This window comes from Apteryx mantelli, chromosome 2 (genome assembly GCF_036417845.1).
Source record: "Apteryx mantelli isolate bAptMan1 chromosome 2, bAptMan1.hap1, whole genome shotgun sequence".
Taxonomy (NCBI): domain Eukaryota; kingdom Metazoa; phylum Chordata; class Aves; order Apterygiformes; family Apterygidae; genus Apteryx; species Apteryx mantelli.
In genome coordinates this window covers 145,977,102-145,989,709 of record NC_089979.1, presented here as the reverse complement: position 1 = coordinate 145,989,709, position 12,608 = coordinate 145,977,102, and the positions used below count along the sequence as shown (strand labels likewise).

General features: G+C 38.9%; 1 protein-coding gene across 1 annotated transcript in view; it reads right to left on the bottom strand.

Annotated features, from left to right (window-relative positions):
* Positions 1 to 262: 262 nt before the first annotated feature.
* Positions 263 to 12,608, bottom strand: part of LOC106483501 (ATP-dependent translocase ABCB1-like) — a 52,996-nt gene continuing 40,650 nt past the window's right edge. The window contains exons 22-28 of the mRNA XM_067292196.1: positions 12,188 to 12,288; positions 11,136 to 11,276; positions 9,586 to 9,742; positions 7,713 to 7,910; positions 3,534 to 3,740; positions 1,900 to 2,046; positions 263 to 589 (exon numbers count right to left, since the gene is read on the bottom strand). Coding sequence (XP_067148297.1) covers positions 383 to 589; positions 1,900 to 2,046; positions 3,534 to 3,740; positions 7,713 to 7,910; positions 9,586 to 9,742; positions 11,136 to 11,276; positions 12,188 to 12,288 — 1,158 coding nt within the window. The 3' untranslated portion in view covers positions 263 to 382. The remainder of the gene's footprint in view (positions 590 to 1,899; positions 2,047 to 3,533; positions 3,741 to 7,712; positions 7,911 to 9,585; positions 9,743 to 11,135; positions 11,277 to 12,187; positions 12,289 to 12,608) is intronic.

The following is a 12,608-nucleotide window of genomic DNA, read 5'->3' as shown; positions in this document are numbered from 1 at the left end:
AGAGTTCGGGGATTGTTTTACACTAACACCTACATCCTCAGCTAGCACAGAACCAGTCTCCTTGCCCTCTAGAAGCTCTGTAACATACTATTTTTGCAGTAACAGGGACAGGGTCTCTCTTTTTATTTTCTTCTTCAAAGCTTGACGCTTCCCTGTGTAACAGGTCAGGATGTGTATTTTTAATTTGAGCAACAGCAAATATTTGTGCTGGTGGAAGAACATTCAAAGTGAGAGTTAGGTTCTTAAATAACTGAGGTGCATTTCCTTTATTAGTTACAAGATTTAAGGAAACTATTTACAGAATTTTACCACATCCTTAATATCCTCAATAGTGTCTCATACAAAATACTGAACCAACAGACACTATTGATTTGCCTGTTAATCATACATTGTATGGCCCTGTTTGAACATTGACCAGAGAATAGTAGATGCCTTTTTCAGCTAAGAGCTGTTGATGAGTCCCTTGTTCTACAATCTTGCCGTTCTGGACCACGGCAATCTTGTCAGCGTTCTGGATGGTGGACAGGCGGTGGGCTATCACAATGCAGGTACGACCTTCTCGGGCTTTATCCAGAGCTTCCTGGACAACCTGTTCAATGAACAAATCAAAAGGCAAATTAAACAAAACAAAACTGCCTGTCAGGAGTGAGCTGCACAGAATCTGTCATCTCCTAAGTAATTTGTAATACAGCAATGAGAGAGGTGAGGTTTCTAGGGCCTCAGCAGTAGTAACTGAACAACTTTTGAGCATCCAGATTTTAAATTTAGCCTACAGTGAAAACCTGTCACCACTGATGACTGTTCAGTTCCTTGTTCATACATCTTTGGGGTGGGCAGAATGCAATTGCTGGGTGCCTGCATTCATATTTTCACTTGTGCCTGCAGTCAGATCAAACAGACTTCTTCACAGCCTGAGCTCTCCTTACTCCTACAGGCAGGTCTTAGTCACTGCTAGAAATTGTTCTGAACAAATTGGGCTGGCTCCTTTTACAAGCCATTTACTTTCTTGCTCACTTTCAGCAATGTGGAAAATGCCCTAGCAATTGTGCTCCAAATTTCAATTCTACTCATTAAATAATTATGATTTAATCCCACAAATGGCTCCATTATCAAATCATGATAAAATCAAACAATATGCTGGATAATTTTGTCTTCTAGTTTCTGAGCACTGTGTGGTGTGCTGGGCCACCCTCACACTTTCAAAAAATTTTTTTGAAAGCTCTGAAGGTTAGAAATTCTTTAATGTCACTTGAAATTCTGGGATTTAAAGGCGCATAACAAAGATGCCAACCTGCAGTAAAATTGTATAGGAAGTTGGTAATACTGGATCTTTCAGGAGGAAGTGGATTTTTTTTTTAAACAAAAAGCCTCTTGGTTGTAAGGTATATTTTTATACAAGTACATATCGAAACATTTTTGTTCTGAATTGATAATGTACATAACTCTTAGAAATGGTATGTGTTTCCCTACTTCTGTCCCAGCTTTCTCCTGCAACCTGCTTTTTGTTGCAGTCTTATGCTTCTGTTGTCCCTTGCGCCATTGGTCTGTTCGCAAAATGTAGATGACTATCTCACATACGTCTAAAAGAGTGCAAGTCAAAATGTAGGACTGTCCATGTGGGAACAGTTTCCTGAAGAGGCCCATGAGTCCTGGAAGACTCCCACCACAGAGGCACCACCTCTGCATTGCTTCCTAAGGTGATTCCTACAGCTATCCAAAAACTTATCTGCTCTTGAATAAGGGACATTTGGGCTTGTTATGCAAATAAGGAATAAATAAAAATATTTTCATAAAAGTCCTATATTTTGAACTTTGGGTTTTAACATGTGGATGAGTACATGAGCCACAGCATGACCAGCCAAGGTGTAAATCCCAGTTGCCACTTGCAAAGCAAGATACCTTTTCACTTTCTGTATCCAGTGCAGAGGTAGCTTCATCTAAGAGCAGAATTCGGGGCTGCCGTACAAGAGCTCGGGCAATGGCAATACGTTGCTTCTGACCACCAGAGAGCTGTGTTCCTTTGTCTCCCACGTAGGTATTATATTTCTAAATACAGAAAGTAAGTGTAAATATAAAGCCGAATTTGGACCTTACCATGTTGAGCATGACAGTTCAGCTGCATTTCCAACTGAGGGACGCTTCCATGGCAGTGCCCTTCTGAAGGACTACCTAGGTAGTGATGGTACACGCAACTAAGGTACATGTAGTATCTGAGCTGCAAATCAAAATTCTCAATGTATTTGCAGAACACACCCTGTGATATTGAGACAGAGCAGAAGCCAGCTGGCAGGCCCAGGGTGAGTTGGGAAGTCTGTGATGTTGCAGGGAATGAACCCAGACAGCCTTGGCTTAGCATCTAACAGCCCAGGCAGGGACTTTTTCTTTCACCACCCCAGGTCACTGTAAGAAGAAAACTCAGCCCAATGAGAGACATTGTGAGTGATTTAGGATGAATTCTAAAACAGTCAAATTCAAAATCACATCTGCCTTGGACCACATTTTAAAGCTAACATGCAATGCACTTGAGAAATTTGATGTTTCCTCCAGCTCGGCACTCCGTTTTGCTTGTTACACTTCCTAATTACCTGCTACGTAACCCAATGTACCTCTCTCTCATCTAAGAGATACATCTTTGCAGGTAAAAAACACCAGTCTCCTAGGCCTATGGGAATTTATAAAGTCTCAAAAATATTTATCTTAGCCCATATTTTCCACCAGAGTAAGCTGGCAAATGGCTGTTAGCTTCAGCCAGTCAATTCAAACAGCAGCTAGGAAGATCTTTTGCCTGCCCTCACCTTTTAGCACTGTGAACAGCTGCTCAACAGGAACATTACAGAGCAGATGATAACTTCTGTTTTTTTCCCCTAACCTAATTATTTCCAATTGATGTACAAAGCATGAAACTGCTTTTCCCTCCAAGGTGCTATTATGGCAAAAAGACCCACTGTTCTGGAAACTCAGCTCATCAGATAAGATGCTACAAGAGGATAAGGACAAATATAATAGGGACAGTGAGAGAAGGATGGGGTAATAAGATCATGCGCTTCTGCCTGTTTCTGCAAGCCAGCTCTGTGTGTGACATTATGCACCTGACTGATTATAGTTTGAAAAAAGGAGAATGAGGACATAGCTCCTCAGGCTGCCTTCCCATTTTCCCTTTAACTGAAAGAAGCCTGGCCTCTTTTTGAGTACTTTCTGCATGTTTGTTGCTCTTCCATGCAGCATATCTCAAATGACTTCTCTGACTATCAGTACCAGCTAGGTTATTTTTTGCAGATACTGTACCCACAAAGAGGAGGACCCTTCCCACTCAGGCATCTGCAGCCATGGAAATGAGTAAGCACCCACAGTCACTATCACCTCCTAGTTTTCCACTTGTCTTCTAGGCAAAAGTAATTAAAAAAATTCAGTGGCTAATTCAGTAAAAGTCAGGGAAAAAATGAAACATTTTTACCACATATTTACTTAGAAAACCATGAATAGGCACTATATATTTTTTTTCAGTTGCAAGTTGGCAATGAGGGCCTAATTACCTTTGGTAGTGATTCAATGAAGGAATGAATATTGGCTTCTTTTGCTGCATTAACAATTTCCTCATGTGGCACCTCCCGGCTGTTATCTCCATAAGCAATGTTCTCAGCAATAGTGCAGTCAAACAGGACTGGTTCTTGTGAGACGATACCGATCTGTGCTCTCAGCCACTGGATATTTAGTGTCTTTGCATTTTGGCCATCCAGAAGCTAAAAAGCCAGAAATAATATATTTTAATCATAGTACTTTATAGCAGACTGTTTTTGAATCTAGCAACACTGAGGCCTGTAGCAGAGAAGGCCTTCAGGACATTTCATGCCCTGAGTCTGTTAGCTTATGCACTTAACGTGCAGCAGCAGAGGTGGGGAGATGATGATTGTTAAAGCCTACTTACTTACATTTGTGATCAATACAGTAACATCAGAAGTCTGTATAAACCTTGAAAAACTCCAGCTCTATGTAGCCACTGTATTGCACCACCACCCCCTTATTTATCACAATAAATAAAATAGCTGGTACAGATTTACTTTCCCTGCCATCCTGCTATCTGTACCAGAGACATTTGGTGCTATGCTGGTGACAAAAAAAAAAGATCTATTTGAGAAACCGGTTGATCTACACCATATAGTGTTTCCAAAGTCACTTCCTTAATTAGCAGCTTTATCCCATCTCTTTTTTTGCTGATCCAGACGTCCTTGCTTCTCAAATGCAGGTAATGGGGGACAGTAACAGGCAGTAATCCCTGACCCTGTAACTGGACATCATCCTTGTACAACAGGAAACAAGAATCCTCTACCACCACTTGTTCATGTAAAATGAGATACATATATAAAATGCACCTTCTGTTATATCTTTTTGCCTTGAAAGTGAGGGCGATTTGAAATTTAGACAATAAGTTCTCATCTTTAAAACAATAACTACGTAGCATCTTCTCCCCAGAGCTACAATGAGCTTAAACTGCAAGCGCTTCTCCCACTCCTGGGGTGTCTGGTATAACTATCACCAGCAGAGCTGTAAGTTTGAACACACCCTTCAAAACATCCAAATGTAGTGTCCAGCAAGGATTTACTCCTATATATCACCTGAATTATTTTTAGTTAATTATGATTAGTTACAATAATTGCTATTGTAGTTAGGGGAGAGAATTAGGCAACTCAAAGGAAGCATATGAGAATTTTTCTACTGAGATCTGTTTGCTGGATGGCACTCACTGTAAATGTATCAAACACTTTGCAGTTGTTTTTTAGTTTTCCTGTTCTAATTCCCCTCTACCCTAGTCACTTTCTTTTTCCTTTTCATTCTGCCAAAACTACTCTTAAGGTCTTTCATGATCTTATTACTCAAACCTTAGAACCAATAACACATCTTCCTCCTTGACTACAAATGAATCCTTTTTTTAAAAAGTGTTCTCATTTAACTTCTTATTTCTATCTTCTTCTAGGTCCAGTTCCAAGATTGTCTTCATCTTCCATTCCATATATCTGCATGTGAATTCCTCCCACTACAGCTTATCTGGACATTAGCATCCAGAATTTATAAGTTTAAACATCTCTGTTATGCAGATGATTTCTTTTGTCCAAAATAAAATACTGATCCATATTCCTGCTTTATCCTTATGACCCTTATCTAAAGCTGAATTAATAAGCTGTGGACTAAACCACCATCCTGTTACTGCAGGTGAATGTACATTGGCACATTGAGCTCTTTGGGGCCAGACTGTCTTTTTATTCTGTTTGTGCAATGCCTGGCATTGAAGAGAGCCCTAATCCAGGATGTGGATTCCTTAGTCCAACGATCAACAAATAATAGTAGGCTTATCATTTCTCTCTTTAAAAGAAAATTTGTATTTGGGTGCACATGAGAGTAGAGACCCCTTTGTATGGAATAACCTGGCTTGCCAGCTGTTTTCGGTGTGGTTTAATGAGATGGAGTTGTCTTATTCAAAGAATGTAATAGTAGCAGCTAAAATACCAAGCACTGATTGAGGATGTTTTCCAAGTCTCAGAAAAAGATATTTCAAAGTCCATGACCACTCTCTCATCCACAAGCATCTGGAATTGAACCCAAACGCCAGGGAAAAGAAGCTAAAAACTCACACCAGCATCTTCATCTGTCAAAGAAAGAGGCTAGTTGTACTTCAGGTTGCAATTCAATTTGAGCTGCAGATGATGGTTTTTCCTTTCACGGAAAGTCAGGACTTTGGTGGGAGACAGACATCTGGATCTGGATAGTCTGATTCTGATGGTCACATTTGTTTCTGGCTTTCAGAGGAAGGAAAGCTTTTATGGTAGTGAGGACAGTGCAGTCTTTTGGTGGTACTGGCAAGACTGATTATGCAAATATGATCCCTAAATAAGCAGTTTCTTAGCCTTCCCAGGGTTTGATGCCATTTCACAGTCATGGAGGTAAAAATGGTCCATGAGCTCTGATTTCCCTGTTTTGAGCAGTCTTGGAAGGATCCACGAAAGCTTAGGTTGATGCAAACCCTCTTTGGACTGAAGCTCTGACCATGGATGAGATACAGAGATAAGTGTAGAAACAGGTGAAATATGAGATCACCTTATCCAGCAAGTACAAAATTTTCCTGGGGATGCACAGGCACCTATTTGCAATCTCCAGGCTTTTCAAGATCCAAGAACAGCCTTTTCAGTTTGCTTCATCTTTCCTTTACTCAGTTTTCACATGCAAGATGTCAATGCAATAAAGTTCAGTGTCTATCCTAACTAGTGCTGTTGATGGAGCAACTGATGGTACAGGAAACACAAAACTGTTTTACTGGACTCCAGCAATAAACTAACTCTCCAGTAGTTTTGAAACTTAATCTAGGGCTTGAAAGTGGAGTTCATATTATAATTCTCTTCTTCCTCTATGCAAAAGTATCCATATCTAACACTAACATTTCTGTCTCATGTTCAGGACCAGAAGGGTACTGCATGTGAGTAGCTTTGCAGTCATAACTTCGTGAAGTAAAAGAGATCACAGTGTGTAATAATGACATTTATGTGCTATCAGTAGCGGTAGATGGATGTGAATATAATTACTATGTAGCTATACCAACAATAGAAACATAAATACTTAAAAACGATCTTAATATCTGTGTATGCAAACTAGCTAATGCATCTCAATTACTTTTTGAGAGAAGGCTCTGGACATTAAGGATTGGGAAAGGTTAAGGCTCATCTCTTTCCAGCTAGAGTGGACATGTTCCTCTTTGTGGTCTCACTCTGAAATCTGGAATGAGGAGATGGGTGGGATGGGTCAGCAAACCACAGGGAGAGTCCTTCTTCAGAATGGTTCCACCAACCTGGACAGCAAGCTATCACTAGGAGATTAAACACCAGTTTACCAAGGACACTACTTTTAAAATGAATCATCCATCAAGAGGTTTGCTACTTGTATGTAATCCCCCTCTTACTTTCAGAGATTAGTCCTAGTTTTCCTAATATCCCCTGTGTGGATAGGCTTTGGGATGAACTTCATTACGTTTCATAAGAAATAATGTGATTAATTTTTCAGAGTAAAGAGTCTAAATTTTAGACTTAAAGTTCCAGACCTTGTTGATAAACAACATTGATATATCATAAAAATGAATAGAAATGAGGTGAGAGAGCCTGTATATGCACTTTACACATATAATATGTCTAAATTATTATAAGCATGTGCATTTGTATCCTTCGCTTTTGGGTATATTTTATAAAGATTCTGTTCTGCACTAAAAGTATAAAGAGAGTACTCTTCAACAAATAGTTTTAGAATGTAACATAGAAAAGGATTTCTATTACAAAGCATAAACTGCATTTGTCTATCTAAAAATATATATGGATTTCCAACAATTAGTTCTTACTGTGACCCAGCAAAACCTCAGTGATACCAGTAGGATCTGGTCAGGCCAACGTAGCAACTTCTGTCCATCTATCTTGCTCTAGTAATTTAAAAAGGCATGGGAAATTTCTAAATATTACTTTCCTTCTACTTTCACTGTGACTGCGTAGGAAATACTGAAAATCCATGTGTTCCTACCCGTGATTTTCACAAACATTGACAAAAAGAAAGTAGTTATATTAGCAAACATTTAATGAGATTACTTAGAAGAAAAATAGAAAATAAATTATATTAATAAAGTAGATGATTGCACATGTATCACGTACCTGTAAGTTACACTTTTATGTGGAACAACTTACCATTTCTCCGCTGAGTGGATCATAAAATCTCTCAAGCAGCTGAACAACAGTGCTCTTTCCACAGCCACTGCTACCAACAAGAGCCAGAGTTTGTCCTTTTTCTACTTTAATATTCAAACCTTGGAGCACTTTGACCTCAGGTCGGGTTGGGTAGTTAAATGCCACGTCTTTGAATGTTATGTTTCCACCAAATATTTTCTGATTGAAATGGTAGAGTTAGGTCAATTTTTTTAGGATAATGTAACAGATCATAGAACAGCATAAAGAGCATTTGTAAAAGAGATCAGTGGGATTTTACCAAAGGATCCGAACTGTTTTTTTTAATTTCAGAAATTAATATGCAGTGAAAAGCTATTGTGAAAACACAAATTCTATCCTGAATATTCTATTACGCAAACATATTTTAATCAGAATTCTGTTCTGCAAACACAAATTCTGACAACATTCTGACATTCTGACATTTATTTTACACAATCTGTTAAACAAGATTACAGAATCACAGAATCACAGAATCACTGAGGTTGGAAGGGACCTCTGGAGATCATCTAGTCCAACCCCCCTGCTCAAGCAGGGTCACCTAGAGCACATTGCACAGGATTGCATCCAGGCGCATTTTGAATATCTCCAGAGAAGGAGACTCCACCACCTCTCGGGGCAACCTGTTCCAGTGCTCTGTCACCCTCACAGTGAAAAAGTTTTTCCTCATGTTAAGATGGAAGTGTCTGTGTTTCAGTTTGTGCCCATTGCCTCGCGTCCTGTCGCTCGGCACCACTGAAAAGAGTCTGGTCCCATCCTCTCGACACCCTCCCTTCAGATACTTGTACACATTGATAAGATCTCCTCTCAGCCTTCTCTTCTCCAAGCTAAACAGGCCCAGCTCTCTCAGCCTTTCCTCATAAGAGAGATGCTCCAGTCCCCTAAAAGCTTTGGAGAATGCGGGCATCGATCCCGCTGCCTCTCACATGCTAAGCAAGTGCTCTACCACTTGAGCTAATTCCCCAATACATTTTCAAAAGTAAGAATAGCTCTGGGTGGCTGACTTCTGTTTGCCTCATCAGGATCTGATTCTCAGTCTTTTCATGTTCATTGCTGATTTCTTTCATTTTCATCCTTAAAGATACTGAAAATAATCTACTGTTTTTGATCTGCACACAAAATCAATCTATTTTATGATTTTTTCTAATTAATTTGCTAGAAAATGGATATATGTAATATGGATATACACCTACACAACAAGATATATGCTTCAGATGAATGAGTATATATAAAACAAAAATATAAACACATGCAGATCAGCAGTCAATATAATATGTCAATTTTATGACACTCCATAAGACTTCATAGTTATTTTCCTTTACTATATACATAGAAACATATAATCTATATGTAATGTGATCATTGTCTGGAACAAAGTTCTGTCCTCTTTGTTATATGAAAGGCCATGTGTACTGATAGGCTTATATACATTTTTGGTTACTAAAGTACAGGACAATTTATTATTGACAATTTGTGAACAAGTTAACCCTCAAAAATTTCAGGTTAAATATCAGAGGCCTAGTTATATGTTCAAGATCCATGCTCAGTCATCTTCATGAATGAAAGGAGTACAAAACTGTCTCTGTTGCATTAATCCTGTTTTTGCTGGCTCTTAAAGATGTTTCACCAAGAGACAGGTAAGACCTAGGGGATGGCAGGAGGAGACACAAAGCAACACTTGACCCCAGTTTGGTTGGATGAGTCAGATGTGAATGGACTCGCACAGTACTTGTTCCCAGCAGCTATGATGTGGGTGGGAGAAAAAAACAAAACAGAAACAGCCTTGAAATAAATTAGTAGAGTATGTTATGCTGTACATAATACAGTGCTTACTTACAGGCTTCTCTCCTTCCTCGCTGTAACTATCTATGGAGGGTGTTCTTTCAAAGAGCACAAAAAGGTGAGCAGCCGACATCCTGGCTTTGGCATAGTCTGGAGTGAAAGAAGTGCTCTGTCCTAATGCCATTGCACCAAACACAATAGCTGAAAAAACTCTGTAGAAATAAAAAGAAGAAAAATATATTGATGATACAGCACAGGCATGGACAGCTTTTATAGGTAGAGTTGGGGCTTCGGATAACTGTTTAATGATTAAAGGCTGAGGTAGGATAAAAAATGTCTGCTGCAAAGTCTGTGACTTTTTTCCTTACTGAGTGAGAAAATCCAAAATTTTGGGGGGAAGGCAGGGGGGGAAAGTAACACTCTAAGCTTCCCTTCCTTGCCCACTTATCTAGATTTATAGGAAATGGATGTGTTGATTCCTATTTCTGTTCTTAATGCATGAGAAGTGGTAAGAGGTGTAGTTCCTGGCAGCTCACTTTCTTCATCTCTGAAACTGAAGTCATTACCTGTGGAGCTATCTGAGGTTTATGGAAAAACTCATCATTCAGCGTTTGCTTTTGAATGGCCCAGTCTTCCAGGCACGCCACTGGTGTCAGAGCAATTAAATCCTTGAGTTCAGGAACAAAAGGCAAAGTGGGAGATGAGAAAGAGGGGTCAAAGGGAGCAGGCATGAAGTCTGAGAAGAGCCAAGAGTAGTAAGAGAACAGAGAAAACACAAGAGGAGAAGGGATTCACTTGAATGCACAGGGGAAGGGGAGATAATGCAGAAATTCAAGAAGAGGTTGGTGTAATCAGGGTAAGAAGAAGCTTTAGCTTCAGTGGCAATTTTGCCATGCACATGTGTGGCAAGTCCTGAAACCAAGCATGCAATGTGCATGGGAGACAAGACAACTATTCGCAAACATGGACAGGGATTTCAGTTGCAAGGAGACAAGCAAAGGACTCAGATGCCGGAGATAGGGAGAGAAGAAAGAAAATGTTGAAAAGGTGCCAACTGATGGGAACAATGGCAACAATTCACTGTAAACATTTAGAGAAGTTTTTCCAGCTCTGTCTGGGTGTTTTCCAGATTGGGTGCTTGCTGCAACTGTCTTCTGCTCTCCACCTCTCTCACCTCAGGGCTCATAGTTTCCTCACTTTAGTTTCACTCATTACTTGCTCCACTTACTTATCCTTTAATCTTGTCCACCTATGCTCCCTACAGTTAAGCCATGTGATTCTGTTAAAGAAACTTTTTTGGCCATGAAAACAAGGAAAGGCATTGCTTTGACTGTCTTCATTTTGCATTCCTTCATACCACAGGCACCCTAATTAAAAATTGTATGTATGTAGCTAAACACAGTCAGTATCACTAGTATCAGTTATTTTGGATTTGAAATAATGTAAGGAAGGAGGGAGAATGGAAGGGTGAAAAATGGAAAAAAGAAGTAAAGTATTTAGTTACTTTTTCAGTTCTCTACTCCATAATTCCGTGATACATCTAGCAAAATCGAGCATATTCTCCCACACGGGCAAAAAGAAACTCACAAAGAAAGAGACACTTACAAAAGCACATCTTTAAACTGCATATGCCCATTCCTCACGAGGTAGGCACCAAACCGAAAACACCCAGCATAAGTAAAGTACATAATAGCTTGTGTAAAGGCAAAAGTAAATCCAAAGATATGTGCCTTCTTTACAGAATTTCTGTAACACAGAAAGAAATATGATCACACTCTTACTGTACTTTCAGTTGTAGCAATCAGGAATGTGAAGAATATCCTATAATTTCAAAGGAATTTACAACTCCTCAGTATTTTAGAGGTTATCATTCTTGTACACTTTGTTTTCCTTTCTGTCTGCAAAAGCTGATGAGAAGAAGAAATTGCTCTAATCCTAAATTCATTAGGTGTGTTCAATTTATATTGTCCTCATACAGTCATTGAAATTATTTTAAAATTTATAATGTGGTTGCAAGTTCAAAGTTTCAACTAACTGAAACACAAGGAAAATCATTAATAACTTCAGAATATCCACAGACCAGAAATTACTTCAACAGAACAAATCTTTGTTCTTTATTTTACATTGAGCCAAAGCAAGTCTTTAAATCAGCCACAACATTCATGAGGTTTCACGTCATCTGTAATACTGCTCTGATACAAGAGCAGAGTGAACAAATACTGAAACTGCTATGTAGGCCTACCCTTCTGGTGCCTTGCCTGGGAAAGTTCCATTGATTTTAATAGGAATCTTACGCAAAACATGTATGTAAAAACTGGCTTTTGGTTTGTTAAACAGTATATTCCCTCAAAAGAAAAAAAGGCTTATGATTATAAGAATTAATAAAGGCTTCCATTTCCAGAATTACAGCAGCTAATAACAATAGCATCATGGAAGCGTTGAAAGAAAAATGTCATTTAATCAAAGAACATTAGCTGCTGATTGTCTTTGCTTGAAGGGAAAGATAGTTTACACTTCTATGTTAAAGCTGAGTTTGGAATAGGAGATTTTGTGCTACGCTGACAGAAGATAAATTGTCTTTCAGTCTGTTGGTGTAAATTTACATTCATTTTAAAAACAAAGCTTTCAATAACTTTTTTTAAGAAGCATTTTATTACCTGTATGGTGCCTGCAAATTTTGTCCATACATAAACTCAAATTTTCTTTCTTGAGTCAAAGTAACAACAGTTCGAATATTTTCTATGGCTTCAGAAGCAATCTGTATTAAAGAGATCGTGTTCATTAATAGAAAAGCAAAATCTGTGGAAACTTTTAAACACAACCTGGTAAACAGAGCTTAGAATAATTGCAATGGAAGTGATGGAATATGTCAACAGTACTGTTGAAAGTGCAGTTGCAACATGTGTAGATATGCTGATGTTAAACATACTCCAACTAGCATGGATTATAGCAGTAAAGTTGAGACAGCATACGTTTTAGCAGAGGCCAGCAATGGGAGTATATTTTCCAGGGGACTTGTACAACCTGTCATAAAGATTATGCCATCCAGCTTGCTTTGCTACTGACACCCAGTCAGGC